A 28,000-nucleotide genomic window follows, 5' to 3' on the forward strand; every position below is an offset into this window, starting at 1 on the left:
CTAGCTGCTGTAGGAGGTTAAGAATGGATGCAGCAGACCAGTTAGGAGGCTACAGCAGTCCTCCAGGTAAGAGGTGACGTGGCCCAGAGCAGACAGGGCAGTGCAGAGGCTGGGAAAGGTCCCCTCTGATGACTCTCTTCTCCCAGTGAAATACGAAGCAGGAAGACTGACTTCACCTGAGGGAGGGAGCTGGATGGGTAGATGGGACCATGCTTTTATATCTATATTGGAAGGGTAGGAAAAAGAGGTGAAAACTTTTTAAAAAACTGCATATTTAAGAAAGAAAGAAGAGGCTTAAATCTTTCATTCCATTCCATTCTGAGCATTGGCTATAAGACCTATCTCTGATAGCATGGTATTATTTTAAAAATTCCTTTATTTTCCTAGATAATACATGGACACCTAGCCCCTCCTCCTCCGAGAGAGGTAATCACTTCATTTCTTTGGAACTCATGAGTTGCTGGAGTTCCTGTTTGGATGTGGCAGTAGTTACTGATTCCTGTCCACCAGACCTCCCCTGGGTTGTCAGATCTGTAAAATTCATTTTGTGTGTGTGTGTGTGTGTGTGTGTGTGTGTCTGTGCGCGCGCGCGCGCATGACCACGTGCACTCATACAACAGGCAGTATAATGACAAAAATCACCGTGACAAATGTTTGCCTTTTTAAACAAAAAGTGTGTCATATATTTTATTAAATCATAGAAAATTCATTTGTATACAAATTTTTCCACTTTCAGGAAACTGGAATACTAAACAGCTGGGTAACAAAACAGTTGAACGATATATCTCACTTTAAGCAGAGACAAGTTTTAAGTTGTCACATTTATTTTTTTTAAAAATTTTGAAATAATCAGTAACAGCATTATTGGCATTTTCCACCTTTGGGGCAGAGGAATAATATCTCTTTTAACCCCCCCTCCTTCTCTTTAAGGATGTTTTTCATTACTGAAACCAACCTTGAGTTTAAAAGGTGGTTAACTTTAAGTCTTAATACAAAATCAATTTCCTTTTCCCTCCTGTGGGCTTGTAGGATATTGTAAATGCTGAATTTCAGGAGATGGTCTCCTTTCACAGGACCGATTAAACTCCTTTCTTACAACAGCAAATGTGTGTAACGGTGCAGGATATATTTCAGAATAAGTTAAATATTAAGATATACAGTATGGCAATAATGTCCTATTTTTCTCTCTACCATTTAAATTCGAAAGTTCATTCTAATCTTACACATTTATAAAAGGGTGAAGACTGAGGGATCCAGTGATACTGAAAATGCACAACCACCATCAGAACCGCGTTCTCTAAACGCTTTGGCTGAATATATACATACGGTCCTGCCAGACCTGCATTCGTTCCACGGGGGATCTAAATGAACAGACTCTGAAGTTCACCAAACGAAAACGGGCAGTGGTTTTGAACTTAGGCTGTCACTCGTTCTGCTTTTGAGCAGAGACCCAGAGGTCACACTGTGACATGCCTGCACTCACCCCAAATACTCACATAACATAAACACAAATTAAATATTATCAGACTTATTTTAAATTAAATTGAAGACCACTATTTTTAAGTGCATGAAGTATTTCTCCCTTAACTTCTTGAACACGTGTTACAGACAAGAACTAACATCCATATTCCTATGTATTAGAGGCCAACCTGCTTCCTCTGAGAACTCCCTGGAGTAACACATGAGAGATTGGGGGGTGGGGAGAAGCAATTCTCCACTTGAAATGGAGGGAATAATCTCAAATAGTCATTTTTCCCAAACTTGAGCCAGGATTTCAGACTCATTAAAGCAGGAACTGAAAAAAGTGATCTTTGGGACTGGCTTCTGGTGTCACCTATGGTGACAAGTTTGTTTCCCTAAGACACTTGATTGACCCTTAATACAACAAGCCTCACTTCAAGCCGCCCTTAGGTCCTGGGCCCCTGTTGTCAATGTGCAGACCTGGAGCTCTCCCAGGGAATGTGTAAACAGATCTGGAAAAAAACTCCGTTTCTGCAAGCTTTTGTTATGTCAGTGAAAAACCTCTTGGGCTAAGAAAAATAATAGGAAACGCTACCCCAGTGACAACTTCCCACAAGGCTTATCTTTTGCTCATCCTGCTGTAGAAGGCCATAGTCAACTCAAATATTCTTTGCCTGGCTTGCCCCAAATGGTATTCGACAGAGTTAGAAACATTTCTTTGGACTATTTTATTCCTGAATTGTGACAAATGCTTATCTGAGCAAATGTGGTACACCACCTTGTTACTGGAGGTGATGTGGAGAGGAGGCCAGGCTTTTGTGCAGGTTGGGATTCTGGCTGTGCCTGTTTCGACTGCGCACAGACGAGAACATCGTGTTGCAGCCTGGGACTTTGCATTTGTGGAGCTGGCGGAGGTGCACGGTTTTGTAGTGGGCCCTGAAGGTCCCTTTATTACTGTATGTCTTTTGGCAGAGGTGACACGTGATGGGCAACCCAGAAGGCAGGCTGGCGAGGCTCCGGTCGGCCTTCTCCATCAGGACGCAGATAGGATAGTCATCTTCCCCGGGGGCCAGGCTCGGCCCGTCACAGTTCCCATCGCTGTCCTCCATGAGCATGGCGCCCTCCTCGCTTGCCCCATCTGAGTCCCAGGAGGAATGGCTGCTGCTCTCTGACTTCATGCTTGAGGTAGTACTCAAATCCAGGACAGTGCCCTCGCTTGGCGGACCAGAGTTGTAGCTCTCCAGGCCGGCGCTGTGGACTTGGGCTATCGGGTAAACCAGACTGCCCATCCGACTTGTTCCCTTAAAGATGACAGATGTCTGGGAGGCTTGTGGTGTGAAAGCCACATCCTGATAGGCCTCCTTGGCCACGTCTTTCAGAAGGTAGGCTGCACGGAAATGGTCTTCACCGCTCTCCAGTGCTTCTGGGGTCAGCACTTTTTGGTGGAGGTTTAGGTTTGAACTGTGTCTACAAGAGTGAAAAGATGATTAGCAATGGACTGTTGTTTGGTTGCTTTAAAGACAGGTGTCATTCTGAGTAGAGAGACACTGGGCAGGGAGCAGGAAACCCCGCAGCATGGGAGAGGTGATGCTGAGGACTCGGGACGCAATGTGTGTGTAGTGGACACTGCCCGCTGCGGTCTACCGCCTGTCACAAGTTAGCATTTGACCAGGGAAGTCGACAGAATATGTAGTTCTCTTCAATGTCCACAATCTGATTGACATGTAACTTCTTATACCTCATCTTTAGAGAATGACTAGACCACTTCAGTTAGGCCAATTCAACTGGTACACTGGAACCAGGAGATCCCAGAAGAAAACTGGTCACAAACAGTTGGAACTAAGCAGAGGACTTCATTTCAATGAAACTGGGAACTATTATCTTCTGGAGCTGCACTGTCCACTGTGATAGCTACTCATCAATGGCTACTGAGCACCTACAATGTGGCTAGTGTCATATGTTGAAATGATAGTATTTTGGATAGACTGAAATAAAATGTTACTAAAACTTGTTTTACCTGTTTCTTTTTACTTCTTTAAAGTGGCTACCAGAAAATTTAGAAGTTCCTATGTGGCTTGCATATGGTCTAGAGCATTTGTATGCATATCACCACAGAAATTCTATGGGTGTGAAAATCTGACTGGCTAGAAATAGTACATGTGTGTGCGAGGGTGTATGTGTGTGTGCACGCATGCACCTGGTGTGCGTGTGCTGAGTTTAGTTCATATTTGCAACATTTCACTATATACCAGACAGGAATTTTGCAGATGCAGCACTGTGAGCATACCGCCAATCGTCCACCCAATGATTACTCCTGAAGGGCAGATAATGAGTATCCATTATGACACATGCCGTTTACTCCTAAGATATCATTTGGATGTAACTTGTTAATAAATGTTGGCCTTGCTCAGAGATCCCCTAACTTCTGACGAGCAAAAACAGCCCTTACCAAGGGGTACAGTCCTAAAGGTGACTGGAGAATTATTCTGGACAGGAAAATACCTTTCCCAATGAGATGAGAATGCATGCCAGGGTCAAACTGGGAAAAACCCCCTCACCAAAATAACAAAGAATCGAATTTTCTCTTCTGTATCTCCAAAGACATATGGGGGGTGTTACTCATAAAATGTATAAAATTTATTACTCAACTTCTCTTTTTTATCCGCTTATACATTCTTTTTTGGGACATAATCAGAATTATACTTCCGGATCACCCACTTTGCAAGTAGCTCTTCACAACTGCAGCTCTGCCCTGTGATTATGTCAGCATCCTGGGCTGAAGGGGCAGGTATGTCTCGGCAGAAAACCAGACACTAGGCTGACATGTAGGTTCTACTACTACATACAAGTGGTCAAAAAACAGTCAGACAAATAACATTTACTGGAACCTTGTACAGAAAGGTCCCTGATGCAACAAAACAAACCTCTGGGCTCAAATCCCCAGCACCCCATGAACACCAAGAGCTAAACTATGAGCTCCCTTCTCTCCTCCTTAACCATTCTCAGAGAGCTAGATGCATTTCCTGAGGTGCCATGTCCCTAAGACCACCAACCACCACAGCTGCAAAAACCCTGTGGACCATGTGTCAGGCTTTCTGCCTCCAGGACTTTGCTAATGCTATGCCTGCTGCCCATGTCTGCATTTCTTCCCTTCAACCTCCACCTCCCCGTCCCATTCTTCTGTTCGGTTTCTGACTATTTAGATTAGTTGAGACCAGCGGTTTTCAAAGTGTGGTCTGGGCACCCCTAGCGGTCCCTGAGATCCTTTCAGGATGTCTGTCAAGTCAAAACTCATTTCATAAAAATACTGAGACAGTGGGAAGGGTATAGCTCAACGGGTAGAGCACATGCTTAGCATACAGGAGGTCCTGGGTTCAATCCCCAATATCTCCTCTAAAAATAAACAAATAAGTAAACCTAATTACCTCTCCCCTCAAAAAAAAAAAAAGAAAAAAAAGGACACTGAGACATTATTTCCCTCTTTCAGTTTCATTCTCTCACTAGTATAGAGAGTTTTCCAGAGACTACATGCAGCAGACTGTATACAGAAGAAGCTGATATGAGAATCGAGTTGTCTTATATCAAGCCAGACACTAAAAGATACTTGGAAAAATGTAAAACAAAGCTACTTCCTAAGTTTTCGTTCTGGGAAATGCAGTTATTTTTCATAAAAACATTATGTTAACATATAATAGGATTATTATTTTAAGTGATGTGATACATATAAATTTTTTTGTTTTAATTTCTAATACAGTAAACATTGATAGGTATAAACCCAAATAGACAAAAGCTCTTGCAGGTCATCAGGTTTTAAGAATTTGTAAAGCAGCTGTGAGAACAAAGCATTTCAGGGCCGCTGGTTTAAACATATCTCCTTTCAGAAAGCCGTCCCTAACTTCTCAGAGAGTCTGGTCAGGTGTCCTCCCATGCACCCACAACAGCCTGTATTTTACCGTCACGTCTAGCGGCCACCACGTTCAGCTGTAATCATCTCTTTACTGGTCTGTCTCCCACACTGGCCTTCGTGGGCAGAGGCTGTATCCAGAGCACCTAATCCAAAAGGTTCTTCAATATTTGTTGGCTAAATAAGTACCCAAGGTCCCTTCCTGATGGGTCCTAGTAACTGCTGCTGGCAGCAGTGGCGGCTTGAAGAGAGAAAGTTAGTTATCCTTATAGAGATGCATTCTCATCTCTGACTCAGAAAAATGGTGGTGGACCCAGGCCTGCACACCAAGTCCTGTTTAACATGGTATCATTTTAACCACAGATTCCCGGGAAAATGCAGCCCAAGTTCTAGACTACTAGAATTAGTGGTTTTACACTTAGAATGCAAGATGCTTTCCTATGGTGAGGGGGAGGCTTGTATCACAAATAGGTCAGAAAATATTAAATACATGAAAAACAAATATAAAATAAAATAGTAGCTTAAATTCAATATGCCTTCTAACTTAGTAGACAGTGTAGGTCAGAACAGTATCATAGTGATCAAGGATAATCTGACCAATATGATGATCTCTTCTTTATAATAACAGCTTATTCATGAACAAACACTCCTTTTGGAGGAGGGTGGAGGAGGACTGGTTCACTAATTAGGGTATCCTGGTGCTTTGGTGCAACTTCCAGCTACAGAAGACAGGAATTTTAACTAATATCACCCTTGCTCCATCCTCTTTGCTCAAGACAATGAGGGTGTTCTTATGAGCCCTGTTCAGGAATGTGTGTGGGAGTCTATACATTTCCATCCCCTTAATAAATCAGGCACTACAATTTGGACTAAGGTGATGGTGGTGTTGAGCTGCTTCAAGTCAAGCTTGTTTGAGCAAATGTAACATTTCAATATTCTGTGAACCATTTAGTATCTATAATGCTGTGTTCCATCAGAGAGCTCTGGTCCTCTCCTCAAAGCCTCCTGGGGTCATCTTTTGATATGCTCCCTCTTCCCTTTATGGGCTGGGGAGGAAGGTGACCTGAAGAGGGGTTGTGAGACTCAAGTTCATCAAGAAAAGCAAGGCAAGGTGGTAACGCCAGTGCTATGCCCCCAGAGTGATGAGTTATACTCTACACCCGGGCACTTTGTAAACAGCTTGACTCTGTGTGTGGGGCTCATGAAAACCCAGCACTGACACACTTCTCATCTTTCAGTCACACATCACAGACCCTGAAATAACCTGCTAATTGCCTTTATTCTTTGATATCTTAACATTTGAAAAAATCTTCAAACAGGCAGTTATTCTTTCTTTTTAAACATAGTGGTCAACTAGAAATCAAAGAAAATATTTCATTCAGTGGACTTCATAGAATAAAATTAAAATCAGACATGTTTTGAGAAACTACAATCCTAATTTTAAAAGTTCCCTCCTAATGTGTGCACTAGTTCATGACCCCTTATCCCAAACCCCTGGGGCCAGATGTGTTCCCGAATTCAGACTTTCTCAGACTTAAGAAAGGCAGAATGATGCATATATGGTAATATCATGTTAATGTCCCCATAGTAAATCCATTGATATTTCTGTACGGAATATATATAAAAATCCACACAAAGGGAGAATTAAAAACAATAAAATAGCCTCAGATCATTTCAGGTCAGTTTTGTGGCCAAATGAATTTAAATTTTGGAACTGAAAATTCAGGAATGTGGATCTACAGAACACAGTTTCTCAATCTATGGTCCTTGGAACAGCATCATTGTCACCTGGGAATTTTGAAATGCAAACTCTCATATCTCGTCCCAGATCTACTGAAGCAGAAATTTTAGGGGGTAGGGCTCAGCAGTCTGTTTTAACAACCCACCAGGTGATTCAGATGCACGTTAAAGTTTAAGAATCACTGCCTTGGAAGAAATGATTGCCACTAGATGTCTTACCTGTCTCTGCTCCTGCGGGAAGGGAACGTGGCCTTACAGCCCTCCACTGTGCACACGTGCGTTTCTTTGGCATGCATGTTCTTGTGATGCATTTTCACACCGCAAGCATTTTTAAAGGTCTTCTTGCAGATGTCACACTGGAAGCGATTTTCCTCCTTCTGCCTCGATAATGCGTGCTGACCCATGTGCTCCAGCTCTTTGGGATCTTCGAAACAAGGAAAAGCCATTCCTCGGTTGGACAAAGCACTGAAGAGTCCCCCGGCCAGGAGGCGCTGCTGCAGTTTGATGTAGTCAGAAAAAGGAACACAGGGCTCCACCCCAGGTGTGAGGTAAGGTTCACGGCCATCCTCCTCCCCATCCCGGGGCACCACGGTCAGCACCGATGTGTGGTCAGTCTCCCTCTCCAAGTTGTGTGTGGCCTGCTCGGGGGTTCGGCAGATGGCTCCACTGGACTCCAACACCGGTTTGAGATGGCAGGGCCTCTCTCCTTCAGGGCAAGGCTTCCCTAAACTTCCTGACGGCGTGTGCTGCTCCTCAGGGGCTCTGTCTGACCGGGGACTGCAGGCCTCCAGCTCATCTTCACTGACCACCTGCAGGGGCATGTCTTCATCTGAGCTGAGAGTGTGCCTCTTCTCGTCAGCTACCTCCACGGCCTCCTTCTCTATTTTGATGGGCATACTGGACTTTCGGGATTTCTTCTTCGGAAGGGCATCAAATGGCATTTCATTGGAAACCAGCTGTTCTGGGATTGAAGAGGACAACAGGGGGAGGGAAGGCAGCAGCCCAGGTGTGTTTGCCAGCTCAGCTGGAGTGGCTGGACTGCGGTAGAAAGGAAGGACTGGCTGGACTGTCTTCAGGTTGGGAAAAAGAACCCCGTTTTGCCCAATACTTGGGAAGGCTGGTTGGCTCCTGGAATCCTCCCCTGAACCAGTGTAGCCAGGGAGAGGCCGACAGTCTGGAGAAGTCACCCTGAAACCCGGGCGCCTGTAGCTGTCAGAGGCGGCCAGGTTCAGGCTGTTCCTCAGATCTTTGTCCCTGTTGTTTCTGTTCATCGGCATGTGCAGCCGGGGGTTGGGGTTGGCGCTGTGGCGGTTCCGGCTCCTCAGGGAGCTGAACACCATGTTGCAGCCTTCGATGGTGCACTTGTGCTTGATCTTCAGGTGGACGGCGTTGTAGTGGATCTTGAGGGTGCCTTTGTCGTAGAAGGTCTTCTCGCACGCTGTGCAGAACACCCGGCCCTTCTTCGTGCCGAGGCTGCTCCTCTCAGACTTCACTTTGGCCTCGGGGGACAGCTGTGCCCTTTCTAGCTTTGTGACGATGTTGTATGAGCTGGAGTCACTTAAATGGGCGTTATCTTCCTTTTTAGTAACAGCATCAGGACAGTTTAGACACTGCTCTTTTTCAACCTGAAATGGAGTGGACCTGGAAGTTAAGAAGCTGCTGTTGGGGAAAGGTCCGTGGATTTCCTGTTTGGGGTCCTGACTCTGGTCCTGACCCTGCTCCAGCACATATGGTTCGGGCAGTGACCCTATCAGTGCGGGAGGCACAGGGTTGAAGAACTGGAAAGGCAGCATGAAAGTCATGTTGTTTATGAAGTTCTCAAAGGGGTGTATACTGCTGGGGTTTCCTTTGTCCACAGGGGCCGGGAGGCTGGCGCTTCTGTGGCTGCAGCTCTCGATGAAAGCCCGGATATCAACGTTTGCTGTGGAAGGCGGGATGACGACGGACTGCTCTTCTTTCTCTTGAATCGCCATGAGTTCAACTATGGACTTGGTCTCCCCAAAACGAAGGAACTGCTGCAGGGTGGCCACCTCCTCCTCGCTGGTCATGATGCTCCAGTGATCCAGCACCTTTCCTGACGCATCCTAAACCCAAACCAGGATTTAAAAGTGCAATCAATTTACTATTCCTTACCCTTTTCTCTTAGAAAGGAGTCATGTATGTGGTCAGCGCCTCCACTAGCACCAGAGAGCACTTTCTTGCATGTTAGAAAAAGACACCCCTGTAAGCACAGGGCTTGTTGAATTCAGCCCCCACTCACCCTTCTCCCCTAGGACAGAAACTCGGTGCAGAGAATAAACTGCACAAATGTAAGCAGTGGTCCAAAAGAGAGAAATACAATTATATCACTCAAGCCTAAGGGAAATTGGTGATTATTTTCCATCTTATTTCAAACCAATTGGTTGTCTTGCATTAGGCATAATAATTTTCCTCCACTAAAATTAAAATATGTATCATTTGAACAATAGTAACTTCTTTATCTAAAGAGTATAGATGGGGCAATCAGGCCTAGACACAGCTCAAGTATTTATTCATTGCAAGTTTAATAATCTTCCCCAAGCAGCTAACATCAAAAAACAAATGAACCTGTATTGATCTATTGCCTGTGTTCACAAAGCAGAGCTGTAATTACACTGGAGTGTTGGAGATCTTTCAAACTCTAGCAAGGCCTAACTTTTCCCAAAACTACAATAAATATTTTATCACAGAACATGTATTTGATGGCCTACTGAGATTTTTTACAGTGCGTGTAAGAGTTTTGAAGATGATGAGGAATGTAACATCATAAATTTTTCATGCGCTAGAGGTTCAAGGTAATTGATTCCATATTTTTAATCCTAACACTAGAAAGCAAGATTATTAGGATCATTAAATATTGATCTATGTCATAATGTAAGATCATAATGCTGCTCTACATAAAAGGTGGTTTCTAGCCCGCTGGGGGTCCTGATTGCAAGGTGAGCAAACATGTTTCCACAGGAAGACTGGGGCATTAAAAGAGTTAGAAAGAAGTGGGTTCAAATTCTGGGTCTGCCACATATGAGTTGAGCCACTTCAGCAAGATTTAGAAGCACTCAGCCTCTGGTTTTCCAACTGGAAAATGGGGTTAATCTACCTACCTCATGAGATTACTGGAAAAAGGTCTAAGTCAACAAATGGTTGTTATCCATGTTTGTTTTAATGATATGGCCCATCTGAGTCAGGATGAAATGTATGTTAGTCTTGGAAATACATTCATCCCCCTATTTCATTGAAATTTTTACCAAAGTTAGCTGACATTTTCTAGTGTAGTGGCAAGGAAGAAAATGCTGCAGCTGTTTCATATGTCAGAGAGATGATATAATTCATACCAGGAAATATGTTCCTTGCTTGTGAAAATGCCTTGATAGCCTCTCTGGATACTTAGCATTAAGGCCTCACCCCTCCCCACCCCCCCAGCATGGTACAGAAAGAGAAATAAAACTACTCCACGTAGGAAAGAGATGAGAGAAGGGATGAAAGGCATGGAATGATGGAGAGACACAGAGAACAGGCAAGGAGGCCGAAAGAGAAGTGGGGGGGGGAGAGAACGGGCAAGAGCATGCACACGGAAATGTCACAAGATGATGGAGCCTAGGAGGGAAAATCAGTAGTGCGACAGATGCCAGAAGGCTTTAAAGAACAGGAAGGTGTGGTGTGAAATTGTAGCTCTTTGCTGTGTTGTTCTGCAATGTGAGTTCCCTTCCTCACCCCCAAACCCTCAGTAAAATCTGAAACAGATGATGTCTTGTGTCAGTAGATGGTCTGGAGATAATAAGAGAAATGGAGGTAGCACTGAGGATGGGGCAAATGACTGTGGAAGAGCCAGCTGAGTGGAACCAAAATCAGAGAGTATGTAATGCTCTCACATCCTAGGTTTCACAGATACCTTGAGGAAAGAGCTGGATTTCTCCCAGAATATGAGGTAGGGCTTAAGCCATTAGAAAAACTATTAAAAGGAAGGATGACCAACAATGGCTGTAACATTATAGGCAACTGGGTTACATCTGTTCCACGGACATGAGTTTCAGAAGACATTCTAGGAGAACTGTGCCCACGGTCCCCATACCTGCAGCACGTATCCACGGATGTAATCCTGAAGGGTCCAGTCCAAGGCATGAAGAATCTGGAGGACCTCATCTTGCTTCAATACACTGAAGAGTCGGTCCAGTAGGATTTTCAGGCGAACAGGGATGGCCTGGGTCCCATACAGCATGAGGCTGCTAATATCAAACACCACATTGGACTGGACAATCTCCACCTGGCTTGCTGGATACACAGCAGGGATCCTCAACTTACTTAGAGCTGAAAAATCAAATTGAAGAAATAACATTGTTCAAGATTCTACTTTCAAGAGAAACACTGCACAGGAAGTAGGCTAGAGCTAACTCTCAGTTATCTGTTCCAATAGAAAAACCACAAATATGCAGACAATTAATAATCTTAACAGCTATCTGGTTCCAAGTTACTCACAGGAACTTCTAAAATAAAATGGACTAGCCTGAGAGTCTTCTTTTCTCCCTTTCCTGTGGCATGCCCAAGGAGTAAAATGGCCACAAGTAGGGAAGATGCAAGGAAAAGGGGTAAAAACAAAGGTGGCAGATGCACAATTAAGAGAACAAAAAATCAGGAAGCACGGGGTCTGGGGAAGAACCTGAACTTGGGAATCCAACAGATCTGGGTTTGAGTCCTCGTCTGCCACTTGGAAAGTTAAACCACTGAACTCCATGCTATCCAATGCAGCAGTCATCAGAGACACTTAGCTGGTCGAATTTAGATTTAAGTTAACATTAAATAAAATTAAAAATTCAGTTTTCCTGTTGCACTCGTCACATTTCAAGTACTCAGTTGTCACGTGTAGCTAGTGTAGGGTTGTCAGGTTTAGTACCTAAAAATACAGGATGCTCCTGTTAAATCTGAATATAAATTTCAGATAAACAATGAATAAGTGGGATATAGTTAAGCCAAAAATAGTCATTGGGATATACTTAGGCTAATAATTATTTACAATTTATGCAAAATTCTCATTTAACTGAGCATTCTGTTTTTTACTGAGCAACCGTGGGCTAGAGGCTACTGTATTAGCACAGAACATTTCTATCATTGCAGAATGACAGCACTGAAGCACTATTTTCTACATCTTCGGAAGGAGGTTAATAGACACTTACACAGAACTGTTAAGATTCAAAGAGATAATGTATATAAAGCTCTTAGTCCGTTACCTGGCACAGCAGTAACTTATAAATGTTAGTTGTCATTCTTAGATATTAAATCCATTCCTGAATAACTACAAGTTATTTAGAGGGAACGCTACAGGCCAAGAGATGGGGAGAAATAAAGTTACCGTGGGCCACCCATCCATGTCTGCACTGCTCACACTGACGGTGGTTTATTTTCCCTGGTTTGAAGCTTTGGCAACTACAGTTCAGAGTGCAGCCGATAGCCTGCAAAAGAGAACACAGGGATACCTGGGCATGTTAGTGATGCGTGGAACACACATCACATTTACAGAACAAAACATATTCCTCTACTGAGCAATGTTCACTGAATGATGTGTGCCTATTCTGTGCTAGGCCCAGATATGTATATTGCATCCTGGAAAGAGGAAAAGCTGGCCCCAGATCTGGAGACGGGGAATACTCTATACAGATATTCTGCATGCGAGAATAGGCTAAAACACCAGAACTTTTTGTAAGAAAAGATTACAGGTTGGAAGGAAATTTCCTGCTTGTTATTAAGGACATAGAATGGGTGAACAAGAGTCATATTCTCACTAAATCTCTAAGCTGATGACCAGAGCAGCAACCTTGAAAGGTACATACAGGCTGCCTTGGAACAAGTAAATATGAGAATGATCAGAACTAAGACTAATGCACATGTGTAATTTGTTACCTGCCACCCCCTGCCCCCCAAAAGGCAGAGGCTGAATATCAAAACAGGTTTGAGGTCATGAAATGGTTGACCATGCTGAGGATGATTCCCTGACTCCACGCACTGGACCAGGTGACTGACAGAAAGACATAGGCTGGACAAGCCCTGCACTGCTGCCCAGTTGTAGGTCAAAGTGGCAGGTGTGGCCTGGGGGTGTGGAGTGTGCAAATTTACGGCTGAAACAGAAAATAGAGATGTATGTGTCAACAAAGTTCTAGTATTAAGAACAAAGCTTCACATATATTTTTAAGATGAATTTCTCAAAAGGGGATAGAGGCCTGAGGAATGTAATCTATTATTAAAGAGAAAAAGCTCTCACAGGAGCTCTGTCAGTGAGATTCCCGGGAAGAGCCTCTGGGTGGAATCCATATGATTCAAGAATCTTGATGGTGGGGAATGTGTGTGTTTGGAGTGAATGAAAAAGCCCTACGACTAAGACTTTAAACTTCCATGTGCCAATTAAGGGACTGTGGCCTTGTGTGGGGACAGGGAAGAGGGGAATCTGGCCTAGGACACTTTAATTAGAGTATATAACTAGTCTTCATTTAAAAAGCAGTTGCTGGTGAGATTGTAAAATGGTGCAGCCGCTTTGGAAAACAGTCTGGCTGATTTGCACACAGTTACCATATAACCCAACAATTCCACTCCTAGGTATAAGCCCAAGAGAACTGGAAATATATGTACACACAAAACTTGTACCTGAATGCTAAAAGCAGCATTATTTATAATAACCCTAAAATGGAAACAAGCCCAATGTCCATCAGTTGAATGGATAAACAAAATGTGGTATGTCCATACAACAGGATATTATTAGGCAATAAGAAAGAATGAAGTACTGCAACATGCTACATTGTAGATGAACCCTGAAAATACTACACTGATGAAAGAAGCCAAGTACAGAAAGTCACAGGTTGAATGATTCCACTTACATGAAATGTCAAGAAGAGGCCAATCCACAGAGGCACAAAGCACACAACTGGCTCCCAGGGTTGTGGGGAGCAGGTAGGGATGAGGAGTGACTGCTAATGGGTGGCAGTAGGGGGTGAGGGGGTATTCTTTTCCTGTTTCTTTTTATCATTTTTGAAAACAGCTTTAAATTGAGATAGAGTTCATGTATCATACAATTCACCCATTTAAAGTAGACAGTTAAATGATTTTTTGTATATTCACAGAGTTGTGCAATCAGCATCACAATCTAATTTTAGAATATTTTCATTAATTCCAAAAGGAACCCCACGCACAAGTTTATGGTGGAATATGTTTCCATTTCTTTGGAATATACTCCTAGGAGTAGAACTGCTGGATCATATGGTAACTCTATGTTTAACTTTTTGAGAAACTCCCAAACTACTTTTCAAAGTTTATACTCTGACCACCAATGTATGAGGGTTCCGATTTCTCCATATCCTCACGAACAACAGCTATTGTTTGTCTTTTTTATTGTTGTTATCCTACTGGGTGTGAAGTGGTACCCTCACAGAGGTTTTAATTTGCATTTTCCTGGTGGCTAATGGTATTCAGCATCATTTCATGCGCCTGATGGACATCTGTTTATCTATTCAGATACTTTGCCTATTTTTAAATTGGGTTGCCCTTTAGTATTGAGTTATAAGAATTGTTTATATATTCTAGGTACAAGTTCCTTACCAGATAAAAGATTTGCAAGTATTTTCTCCAATCCTTGGATTACCTTTTCACTTTCTTCATGTTATCCTTTGAAGCACAGATGTTTTAAATTTTGACCAGTTTTTTTTTTTAAGGTGATGAAATGTTCTAAAATTAGATAGCAGTGATGGCTGCACAACTCAATGAATATAGTGAAACCACTCTGTTTCTCACTTTATAGGAGTGAATTTTATGGTATGTGAATTATATTTTGATAAAAATATTATTTTAAAAAATCAGCCCACTACATGCCTGTTAGAAGGGTCAAAATCTAGAACACTGACCAATATCAAATGCTGGTAAGGATGGAAAGCAACAGAAATCTCATCATTGCTGGTGAGAATGCAAAATAGTAAAGCCACTTTGGAAGACAGATTGGTTGTTTCTTACAAAACTAAACCCACTCTTACCATACAATCCAGTAATTGCGCCCCTTGGTATTTACTCAAGGGAGTTGAAAACCTGTGCCCACACAAACATGCACATGGATCGTTATAGCAGCTTTATTTGTAAGTTCCAAAATTTACAAGCAACCAAGATGTCCGTCAGTAGGCAAATGGATAAATACTGTGTATACTCAAATAATGAAATACTATTCAGCACAAAAAAGACATGTGCTAGCAAACCATGAAAAACATGGAGGAAACTTAAATGCATATTACTAAATGAAAGAAGCCAACCTGAAAAGTCTATATACTGCATGATTCCAACTATATGACACTATGGGAAAGGCAAAAATATGAAGACAGTAAAAAGATCAGTGGCTGCCAGGGGTTTAACGGGGGTGGGAGGATGAATAGGTAGAACACAGGACTTTTAGGGCAGTGAAAGTACTCTACGATACTATAATGACAGTAACATGTCATTGTACATTTGTCCAAACCTGTAGGATATACAACACCAAGAGTGAACCCTAAGGTTAAACCAAGGACTTTGGGTGATTATGACATGTCAATGTAGGTTCATCAATTGTTAACAAATGTATCCTCCGGTGAGGGATGTTAATAGGGGACGCTATGCATATGTGGTGGCAGGGAGTATATGGGAAATCTCTGTAGTTTTCTTTCATTTTTTTTCTGTGAATCTAGACGTGTTCTAAAAAAACCAAAATGAAGATCTTAAAAAATCAGTGACCTTGCTTAACGTTTACATGATTTGACTGTTATCTATAATTTCTTTTGGATTACAATGGGCTTGAACAGTACAAGTAGACAGATTTTTCAGGTGAAAGAATAGCACTCTTCATAACTGAAGTATGCAGCAGAGAGCAACAGTGCTACCTAATCCCTTCAAGAGGCTACGAAAAAACAGGAAATACAGGGGAAAAGGGTTTTGCTCTTTGTAAAGTCATACAATTTAACACAAAGAACTCCAGATGATCACAACACTCTCTCACTCTAATAATGCATGATTCCCATCCGGTGAATCCCCAAAGGGTGAAAATTGTTCCACTCTTTTTATGTATAAAGTACACATATACAAAAACAGATAGTATATGGTGTGATACTAAAATTTCACTGGGAGAGGCACAATTAGGAAAAAATTTCTAAAGTCTCTTTAGAGATGGTGGATAATGAAAAAAAAAAGATTGAGAAATACTGTTCTAATGCCACAAATTATTTTACTTTTTGGTTATAGAATTTCTACTTGTATATACATACACAAATGAATTAAATGTATAAATGCACACATCTACATACCTATACACATAATCATAGTTATCTTGACTAGAAGTTGAAGGATAAAAACAAGTAATGGTCAATTTCTATTACATATGGTCAAAATCTAAAAGAGCACCTATGTTGCCCAGCTTCTCAAATTTCCCTGCAACTCGCTGAACTCCAGCTCACAGGTGAACCAATCAACAATATTCTCAACAGCTACCAGCACGCTCAGTACTAAGTCTCCAAAATATTTCACCACCCACATTCTATAAATATATGACTGCTTTAAAGTAAATTTTTAAAAGGAGAAAAGTTCTTATTTTGGATTAAATCCCTCAAGATGCCATCCACTTTTTAAAAACAAGATTTTTTGAACTATACAAAGTGAATTCACATTTCATTTATTTGGACAATAGGACCTGCTTGAATCAGAGAAAGATGTCCTTGAGCTCATATTTCCTCTATCCCCTAAAGAGTCTGCTCAGAAGGCTCTCATTCATACAGAGCCCCCAGGAAACACTGAGTGACACTATCTCAGGTCCAGCACAGCAAAACTACAGAGGGAACAATTCCAAGTGCATTTCATAGCCTTAATGTTGAAACTCATTTTTTTCTGCATCTCTTGACACCTGACTCAGGATTTCTCAACTTCAGCATTATAGACATTTTGATTTGGGTAATTCTTTGTGGTGGGGGGCTGTGTTGTGTATTGTAGGATGAAAAGTAGAATCCCTGGCTTCTACCCACCAGATGCCACAGTAACACCTCCCTTCCACAGTTGTGAAAACCAACAATGACTCCAGACGCTGTCAAATGCCCCTGGGGGCAAAACTGCCCCCAGCTGAGACCCACTGATCTAACCTGACTATTGAGTTTTACCAGCTTCTAGTTTGGGGACTGAATTTAAAGCAGTTTTATCTGTAATTCCAATGTATAAATGCTGCTTTATAAGAAACATTCATGTGGTTCTATATGAACCTATTTGAATAAGGCTTAACAAAGTTCATTAAACATCTATGGAAATAAATCTCAGAGGAATTATTTATGAACTAAAAAAGCTAATTACAGTGTCTAAGAAAATTTCCAATATTAAAGCCCTTCGGTTTTTCCACGCATCTCAGAATTCCACAATGTAGTAAAATTATGGCACCATTATCTAAAGACAAATTAAAACTTCTAAAATGAAATCAAACCAAAAAATTCTAATTACAGGACGAAAAGTACTCATGTAAATCAAAATGGAAAACTTTTAAAACATACATCCTTTCTTTTAGAATCCTGATACTTGTTCCATTCTTCAGAAACATAAAGCAGATGTTTGCAACATTCTGAACTCATCAAGACATGATTATTGCTTTTTACGCACTCATTTTAATCAGACTATTTCCGAATTGTTATTAGTCACTTTGATGTGCTATAAATCAACATTCAAAATTCTGGTTTGCTATTCTGTAACTATCATTTGCTCATTCATTCACCCAGAAATTACTGACACACATAGTATGAGATGGATGATTCAGTTATTTGCAGTCTTGGGATGGAAAGTTATGACCTAGTTTTTAGGTAGATTTGAGGGTCTCATTTCCTCTCCCAGACACCCATGATCTATCTTCAGCTTGGGGAGATGCTGCCATGGACCTCTTGTCAGGAGATGCTGACTTGAACTCCTAGCAGCGGCCAGCCCAGGCACACAGTGGGGTAGGTGCAGAGATATCCACTGCTGGACAGTGCAGGCCTTTGATGGGACTTGAATTATTGAACTTAAAAATAAAAACTGTTCATTTCAAAGCTGTTTTCATCTCTAGTACATGCAAATATTTTCATATCACTGAAGATAAATCCAGGGGGATATTCTTGGGGGACCAGATGGAAGGGGGGAATAGAAAAATTACAGAGGACTTCTGGGGTTTCCAGATTCAGGGTATTGATGCTTTGAGGGGAGTCATTTGTCATCTGGCTCAGGAACAAAATCCAACTGCATATACCAGACAGGTAGCTTTGTAGGTTCAAGTCACTTAGTCTGCCTTGTCCAATACAATAGCCACTAGCCACATGTGGCTATTTAAATACAAATAAAATAAAGTAAAATAAAATAATCAGTTCTTTGGTCATTTCAGTCACGTTTCAAGTGCTCAGGAGCCACATGTGGCTAGTGACTATTCTGGACAGCAGAGATGAAAACACTTGTATCATCATAGAAAGCCCTACTGGACAGTTCTGAGTCTGATGGTGAGAACAGCTATTCTTCCAGCATCTGCCCTTCCACATGCGGCATCTGTATGTATTAGGTGATCTCATTCAATCATCGCTATATCACTGTGAGGAGGGACTCATTCTCAGGAAACTTAAATTTATGGAAGATTTGTACTTTGTCCAAGGTCATGTAGTTCGTGATGTTTATGGGTTATGTGTTATATGTGAGGCTTTGCAGTAAGCAATACCCATGTGTCACCTCATTTCTTACCATCATGCTGGGAAGTAGGTATTACCATCCCCATTTTACAGATGAGGAAGCTGAGGAACTTATCGGCTATGAGGATGGTTTCAAATTTAGATACTGGGGGTAGATTATATCTTGAAATATCAACATTTGGTACTAACTGCATTTACATTTACGATTTTATTTAATTTCAACAGCAACTCTGAGAGTTGGACACTATCATCCACCTTCTGCAGATAAGGATATTAAAGTTCCAAATGGTAAGAAAACCTCATTCATTGAATAAATATTTACTGACCATTTATGAGCCAGGCATCCTAAACTCGGGGTTTATTCTGGGGATTAAAGTGTTGAACAAAAATGATGAGATCCCTGCCCTCATGGAACTTGTATTCTAGAAAAAGGAGAGAGACAGAATAAACAAGTAAACACACAAACAATACCTTCTCAAAATAAGGCAAGTGGTATGAAAGAACTAAGCATAAGCAGAAAGCTCTGCTAAGTAATTTTCCCGGGCGGCATGGAAAGGCAGGGGTAGGAGTAAGAAAGTACCTTTTAGATAGAGTCATCACCAAAGGCTTTTGAGGAGGTGACACTTGAACTGAGTCCCAAAGGAGAGCAAGAAGCTAGTGAAGAACCAGAGACTGAAGGTGTGTTTTAGGCAGAGGGCAGAGCACGTACAAAGGCTGAGGCACAAAAGAGGCTAGAGTGTTCAGGGACCAAAAAAGAGGCCAGTGTATCTGGAGCAGAGTTAGCAAGGTTAACGGTAGAAAACAGGGGTGAGAAAGGTGACAGAGAGCACTCTGTATAGGATCATGTGGGGGAGGCCAAGGAAAACAAATTTTGTTCTAACAGCGAGCCTTTGAAAAAAAAGTATGAAACTAATATGATCTGCCTGTTAAAATGACACCTCTGGATGCAAAGCTTCGGAGCCTGAACTCCTTCCCCCTTATCGCACTGAGCATCTTTGACTGGGATGTAGTAAAATGTACGATTGGCCTCAGGCAACTTGTGTCTTCCTTCCTGTTAGGCATATAACCTTCAGCTCCATGCCTTGGAGTCTTGGACTATAAAATGGGCTGGATATCTGTTCCTGCCTACCTCAGAGGCCTATTAGCTATATTAATGAGGACATACAGATGGAAAGCTGAAAAGACCAATTAGGTAGTTTTTGCTACCGGGCCTACAACATGTAGGATCTTAGATCCTCTGGGTTCTGTCAGTCTGACTCTGCACAGACAAAGCTAATTAAATACCTATGATAAAAACTTCCATACAAGATGCTCCACGATGAATTATTTCTGAAAGAGGCAACAAAACAATTGAAACTCCAAAACAACACCTAGTGACCAGCACTGGGTCTGATACTTGGTAAGCCTTCCACTGGCACTGAGAGAACAATGAATGAATCATTGAGAGAGCTTCCTCATGCTTACTAATTACAGATGCCCATCCAATATTCTGTTGCCCAATCTGCCTTGGTAAAGGAACTTTAAATAATTTTCACATCTCCTTTGGTGGCCAGGTGACCAAGCACTGATCAATGCGTACAAGTAGAAGTTGTTGGGTGGAGCTTTACAGAAAGCTCCGTACAAACAGGAGCTAACTCAGCTGGGGGACATTTTTGCCTTTCCTCCTTCCTCCTTTTTGGAATGCGAACATGATGGCTGGACCTCAAGGCTGCAACCATGAGGCCAACAGTAAGTCACGCCCTAAGGATGGCTCAGCAGAAAAGACGGCAACTATTATTTAGGAGCCTTTTACTAGCAGCCAAATGCAGTCCCTAATTAACACGCTGATCTTCCTACTGACTGTGAAGCGGGCCACAAAAAAAATCACGTGAAAAATCGCTAACTACAGATCACCAAGGGCAAGTTTAGAGTCTGTGGTCCTCTCTTAAGTGTGAGATTCTAAGGCTATGCCTGATTCTCAGCTGTAAGAATCAGAATCCCCCAACTTGAAATCAAAGGCCCCAGTATGCTAAATCACAAATCGCTTTTTAAAAGTCACTGATCTTTAGAATGAAAATGTTTCAGATTTTCCAAGCTGTATTTTTAAATGTCGAATATAGAAAATTGCTTTTAATATGTTTGAGACCTAGAAACCTGCAGTGCGTACCAGTTTTTTGATATATACAAGATCTACATACAAGACAATCTGTAGCACAACACATTTTCTAAAGTGGCTGGGCCAACCTAAGCTCGGACAGAGGATTTGATTTCTGTTCATCTACAGTGAATTTGTCATTCCCATTCTCTCTGTGTGCAGGGCTAGCCTACCTGGTTCAGGAAAATGCTTCACTGAAGAGTGGAAGGTCTCTACCCCACTGCTCCTTGGAGCTGCTCTATCTCTGCCTCTTACACACATTTTGTAGTTCTCACTTCTCTTACTAGAATTGGCCCCTCCTTCCTTCCTTCCTTCCTTCCCTCCTTCCTTCCTTCCCTCTCTCTCTCTCCCTCCCCTCTCAGTTTTTCCTCTAGCTTCTCTTATTTTTAAGTTTTTCACTGTTTTTCTAACAAATGCAAACCCACTGAGATATAACTAGGATCCTGAAAATAGTATCATCATTTACCAGATGTCCTAGGACAACTGGGATGAAGGGAGAAGAAAACCCATGAGGTCCTTTGTGAGAGGCAGCTTATCTGCTGCTGGCGGCACTGGACTGGAGAAATACACATGGATCAGGTGTTCATCATGCCATCATCTTCCATTAGCAGTTTAACAAAGTGAAATCAATTTATTTAACAAATTGTTTTGGGGGGGGTCATTGTTGTAGTTGTGTGTTTTTAAAGCATCTACCATGTACGGATAACTGTAGGGAGCCTCAGGGAGATGTAAAGATGAGGAATTTCCAGTGTCTGCTCCAGGGAAGCACATGGCTTCATCAGGGAAGAAAAGTCATATATCTTGATTGGTCAAGAATTGCTAAATATGATCTGCCAAAAATTAGTGTGAGTTGTTCACTATATTGAAATCTAGCAATTCAAAAGATACTAAAAACATGCAAAACTCACTGGCTACCTTTAGAGGATGCTACGGAACCAAAAACTGGTAAACAAAGGGAAAGAATCAAGTGTGTACTCTTTTTTATACAAATTGTACTTCAGGGCAACCAAATCACTGATGAGACAAAGATTCCCTTTACAGAAATATTCCAGTGAATAAGGGAAGAATTAGAATACCAGCATACTGAAATTCTTAATGAAAAAGACAATAACCATGTAACTTGCCTCTCCATGGAAGGATACATACTTCTACATACGAGGTGTTCTTACTCCCAGAAGTTCAAATCTGAATCATATTCGGCCCTTTGGTACAGGGGATAGAGGAATGTTTAAACGTTATCACGAGGAAGCAATCACCAAAATCCAGACTGGGGAGTACTCTACAAAACAAATGACCTAGCTTTTTCAATAGATAAATTACAAAGAAAAAAGTAAAGTGTAAACCTACAGATTAAGAGACATAATTCACGGACCATATCTGGATCCTGATTTGAACAAACCAATGGTAATATAAAGTTTACAGGACAACAGAATAAATTTGAATCGTAGAAATTTAATGACATTAAAGAATGAATTGTTAATTTTTTAGGTGATACAGATATATTGTTTTTGTTCTAAAATAGAGCCTTTGATTTTAGAGCTACATATTTAAATATTTATGAATGAAATTATATGAATGCCCAGGATTTGTTTCAAAGGAGTCCAGTGTTGGGCAATTGTGAGGGGAATAGGTAGGGAAAACAGACGAAATGGGACTGGCCCAAAGCTGATCACTGTTGAATCCCCAAGCACATAACATCAAGCTTCATTGAACTATTCTAATTTTGTTTGAAATTCTCTATAATCAAAAGTGAAAAAAAAAGATAAATCAAGACTCTATCTCTCCCCAAAATTTTAGTTTTGAGTAAGACAACATAAACGGAGAGTAATGTTACGTAGAGGCCAGAGGAGGCTTCTTCCAGGAGGCAGCAGGCATGCTCTCAGCAGTGCATGCAACACCGCAGTCCTAGGCATAAAGAAGGCTCACTCTGCACATATGTGTCAAGCCCAGGAGCCTGGGCCACAGAGCACAGGTTTCTGTCTTGGGGAGTGAGAGCTAGAAAGGCAAAATAAGGTGAGGGTGGGATGTCCAGATGGGCATCCACGAGTCTCTCTCTTGGGTTCATGGAACTATCAGGGTCCTGAACAATAGGAAGACACTGCTTACTATGAGCATGGTTGAAAGAGGAACCCGGGAGGCCTCAAAAACCAAGTAGGTAGCATTTGCAATATAAAAATGACACTAAAGGAGAATTGACAGGATCTGGTTTCTCACTGCAAGAATGGGGACGAAAAGAGGCCAGTCAAAGAATACTGAGAGCGTGGAGAAGGGTCTGGCAGAGAAAGGGCAGATGGGAAGTAGAACTCAGGGAATAGATGTTGGGCCAAGTCTACCTGTAAGCAGAAAGTACGTGTGACACGCTTATAGTGTTCTCTTGCTGGTTAGTTCAAAGAGGGTGATGGGGAAAATACTTGTTCTTTTGATCTCTATAAATCAAAGTATAAACTCTGTGCCAAAATAATTTAACAGCTGTGCCTTTTTTCTTAAAATTATTAGTTCTAAAAACAGAAAACATAAAAAGTTGAAAAATATGCAAATATTACCTTAGCAACCAAACCAAATACTTCTTCTTTAAAAAAGCTAACAACAAACTATACAGATACATAAATGATACAGATACATTTTTTCCTTTATAATGTAAGTTTGGGAGACCTCAGTTGTAATCTTCAGAAACCCTTGATAACAAAAAAAAAGTAAGGATGTAACTGCACATGTAGGGAGCTTCTGGACACAACAATCAGCCTTGGGAAAAAAGTAAAAGCCAAAACAAAAAAGGCATTTACGCTTTAGGATAATTTTAACAAAGGTGGCCAGTTACAGAAACAATGCAATTTCACCACTACAAGCTAACACACAATAATGATGAGATTAGGAACATCATTAAGTAAAATTTTGCAAACATTTCTTTTTGGGACTTAGAACTAGATTTCAAAAACTAAGTGTAAAAAACCCCCCTAGATTTTCCAAATGAAGTTTTTAAAAAGAAAAGATCAGACTTAATTATGCCATCCTGATCACTGCCTTAACATTCAGCATGGTATATCAAGAAACAGAAGTGTCTGTACAAAAATTTTATCTTTATAATGAACAATGAAAGAAATAATCAGACAACGACAGAACAACGACAACGCTTCTGGAAGCTGACATAGAGCCGGAAAATAATCTTGATGTTTGTGTCAGTGTGTACTGAAGGATCACACAAATAATCTGTAAGAGGAATCAAACTAATATAACTCTACAAAAAAAAGTTAGCAGCCTCACTTAAGGTTACCTGAGACAACCATTTCCCTCCATACAGGCTGTTTGGACCTGGTCTTCACAATATTTTGTCTTTGCCCATTTGTCCATCTCTCTTTTCTCTCACATTAGCTGGGTAAAATTATCAACCCTGCAAGGCAGAGTCTTTCTGTGATACATTAGGCTGGTTTACAAGAAGGAATCTGTGTGTGGACTGTTTGCCTATAACTATGATAAGTTTGAGAAGGTCCCAAATTGGACCCTGGTGAAGCAGGTCTGCTCTGTTCAGACCCACCCTTTCTGGATAAAATAAGCATGTGTCTGAATAGAGAAATGGGGCCACATCAGAACTTGGAATTTCCAGAATTAGTAAAAAGGGCTTCAAAAAATGACAAAATAAGAGGAAATAAGGTTCTCAGGTGGAAAGCCATTTAAAAGGGGAAAAAAAAAGCCTTTCCAGATGCCCCTCTGTTCAGAATCAGTTATCTTTAACATCTTACAGATAAGTCATCAAAAAATTCTAAAATAAAATTTAAAAATCTATAGACTACTCAGAATAAAGTAACTTAAAAAATTTATTGACTCTTTAAATCTTGATCTTAGATACCAAAAAGATGGACGGCTCAGCACTGAGATTTCACCTTAGCTAGGGTATATCTAGTTCTTTTAAAACAGGGCTGTTTCTGACAAAAGTAACTCATTCTAAATGACATCTGTAGAGGTGAAAATTCACCCTGGGGTAAAGCATGCTCCTCCTGCAAGTAATTTACCTTGTGGAACCTTCAGGGCAACTCTTTAATGGCCACTGTCAAAATAACTTCTAAAGCCATATACAAAAGCTAAAAGACACTCATGCCCCTCACCCCGTAGGCTGCGGTTTAGTTTCACGAACAAACGAACTCTCAGAATGTTTTCCCATTTATATTTATCCCCAGGCATTCATAAATAATAAGTGTATGCTTAAAGAACAATTATTATTTGTTCCACAGGGAAACCTATATGGTTTTTCTCACCCAGTGGGTTGATTTGTCCTTTTTTCCAAGCTGATGATTCTGAGGTACAGAATGTGGATATGGGCCTGGGACCCAGGCCTGACTGCAGCACGGGAGAGATGTAAAAATAAAAAAATAAAATAAAATAAAATAAAAAATAGCCCTCTATGTAAACCTTATGCCTCCTCTGCAATTACTTCATTTTGGTTAATATTTCTAGTGTGAATTATAACCAGAGCAAACAGACCCTTGTTTCACATTCCAGTAGATATCAACAGCCAAATAACCATTTCAAACTAACCACTCTCTCTCTCTGACTGAAGGAGCATGTCACTAAATCCTTACTATTCTGAAGGGAATAGGATCTATGGGTACAGATGACGTTCCAAATTAAATTATGCAGACGTCTGAACACAGTTATGAATTCCCAAAGTATGGACAGTACTTGTGCTAAGTGAAGATTTCACCACTTCTCAGCATTTAGCTATAATAGGAACATGTCCAACTAACAGCTGAATTGAAATAGTAATACTATCTTGGTGATATTAAGGTTAACAAATTAGATAAGAAATCAAATGATGAGTCACATCTTATTCTTTCAGGTATGCCCAAAAGGATTAAGTTATTTATTAAAATTTTATTTTAGCAAAAGTGGTAGTTATCCTTTCACACCTATTTAAAGCAAAAATCAAATCCTGGACAATTTGTAACATTTGAAGTAATGTTCTTTTACATGTACAAAATTTTTATTTTGACACTCAATTTTAATGAAGTTTTAATAATACACATCAAGAGATTTGGGGATAATTGAGAAGCCAGTATATTTATCACTGAACAAAAGTTTTAACACCTAAGCGTGTATTTGCAACTAAGAGTCTTATGAAAAGATCCTATGAAATCCAGTAGCAAATTAAAACAACAAACAAGGAATGAAAGGACACAAGAAAAAATGATCTGCTAAATGCTGTTTTTCAATTCATGTACTGTCAACCCCAAATCTTTGCTGCTTTGATGAGAATATATTTTTAAAAAATTGTTGCTCCTTGGGCTCAAAGCTGTAGTAACACATGTTTTCTCCTACACACACACACACACACACACACACACACACACACAGACACACACACACGCCCTGACAGGGATTCCCAGGACACCAGTGGGGCCTCTTTTAGGCCCCTTAAGTGTTAACAGCAGAGGCCTGGCTGCGACCAGGCGTCTGGCCCGATTTAAATGCCCTGTCTTCAGAGGACTGCGGTGAGCACGGCCATAAAACTAGGGGACATTACTGAGCCTTAGAGTATCTGATCCTCCCCTCAACAACACACACACAATTTTACTCATACAATTAAGGCTGCTAGTTGGCATTCCATTTAACTGTCAAAGTCAGACCGGTGGCAGCCCCGCAGCCACAAAGATGCCTTAAATGAGAAGAACATGTTTCTACACCGCATTTGAGAAAGTTTGGCTCCGAGCTATGCACTGATTAATATCAGATCTCCTCCTTCACTCGCAGCTCGACAATCTTGTCACATCTGGCTGACAAATCCTTAGGAGCTTATGCAAAGCCAGGCCGCCGGTGGGGCTGGGGTCTGGCCGGCGGCGCCCGAGGGGCAGCGGGGACCACGCCGCGGCCTCCTCCTTCGCCCCGCGGCTCCCGGTCCCCTGCTCCGCCGCCGCCCGGGCGCTCGGGAAGCGAGCGGGCGCGGCGCCCACGGGCCGGGAAGCCGAGTGTGGCCGGAGTTCAAACCCGGGACGCGCGTGGCCCGGCCGCCGGGCGCTTGCAGGCATCGCCGAGCCCGAGCGCTTCGTCGGCACCGCCGCCAGCTCCGCAGCCCAGTCCACTCCTGTCACCTGCAGCCAGCCCTTCCTCAAGTGGCCAGAGCCCACTCTGTGCCTCCGACGCGGAAGCACTAGAGCCTTAACTCAATTCCCAGGAAGGTCTGACCCAGCGGGAAACCCCCCGCGCGGAACTGCTCCGCGCCCGACCCGGCAGGTCAGCTGTAACGTTCATTAAAAAAGCCTGACCTTGCAACCTCCACGCTGTTCTGTCCCGGAAGCTGCCTGACCCGACCTGTCTGCGTCTTCATTTGCAGTTCTGTGCAAAAGATTTGCCCCCCCGCCCCCTGGGCAGGAGCCCCCCGTCACTGCCCCTCGCCTGTCTCAGCAATTCTCCGCACGCTCAGTTCTCCGGAAACAAAATCTAGGTAGAAAAACGGTCACTTTTAAATATCAGCTGTTTAATTCCTTCTGAGGTAAAAGCGGTCGAAACAGTTAGTCCCAAAGTCCTGGGACTTAGGTGCTGCTGAGGGGGCGGGAAGAAGTGCGGGGAGCAGACGCCGCAGCCTGAGCACGGCAAGGCGGCCGCCCAGTCTCCCGCGACCCCGCACTATCGACGCGCCGAGGCCGCCCCGGGGGCGCCGGGGACCCGCCCTGGCCCGCCAGCCCGGGTCGCGCACCCGGAGCGCGTCGGGCGGCTCTGGGACGCCGGGAGGCGACGGGTCTGGGCGCCCCCACGGGCCCTCCTCGCCTCAGAGACGCTCCCTCACGCCCTGCCCCGGGGAAGGGCCGCGCCGCCGCCGCCGCGCAGGTGGCCTCGGGGAGGTGGCCTCAGGCGCGACCCCAGGTACCGACCCGCCCGCGAACCGAGCGGCGTTCCCGGTCGCCCCGCCCCGCCCCGCGCCCTGAGGGGGCGCCGCGCTTACCTCGGCCATCCTGCGGCCGCTGCAGTGCCGGGGCTACCGGCGCGTGTCCCCGGCCCAGGCCGCCCCGCGTCAGCCCCGGCTCGGCGGGCGCCGCCGCATCCAAGCTCCCGCCGTCGGGGCCAGGCGCGGCGAAGTGGGCG

At 42.6% G+C, this 28,000-nt stretch overlaps 1 protein-coding gene across 1 annotated transcript; it reads right to left on the minus strand.

Moving 5' to 3' along the window:
- Positions 1-659: 659 nt before the first annotated feature.
- On the minus strand, positions 660-28,000 carry BNC1 (basonuclin zinc finger protein 1). Its single transcript, XM_072950886.1, has 5 exons — positions 27,861-28,000; positions 12,468-12,567; positions 11,193-11,428; positions 7,325-9,189; positions 660-2,928 (listed from the first exon to the last, which is right to left on the minus strand). Exons 1-5 carry the CDS (start codon positions 27,867-27,869, stop codon positions 2,244-2,246), a joined length of 2,895 nt encoding a protein of 964 aa, XP_072806987.1. The 5' UTR covers positions 27,870-28,000; the 3' UTR covers positions 660-2,243.

This window comes from Vicugna pacos, chromosome 27, assembly GCF_048564905.1.
Source record: "Vicugna pacos chromosome 27, VicPac4, whole genome shotgun sequence".
Classification (NCBI taxonomy): domain Eukaryota; kingdom Metazoa; phylum Chordata; class Mammalia; order Artiodactyla; family Camelidae; genus Vicugna; species Vicugna pacos.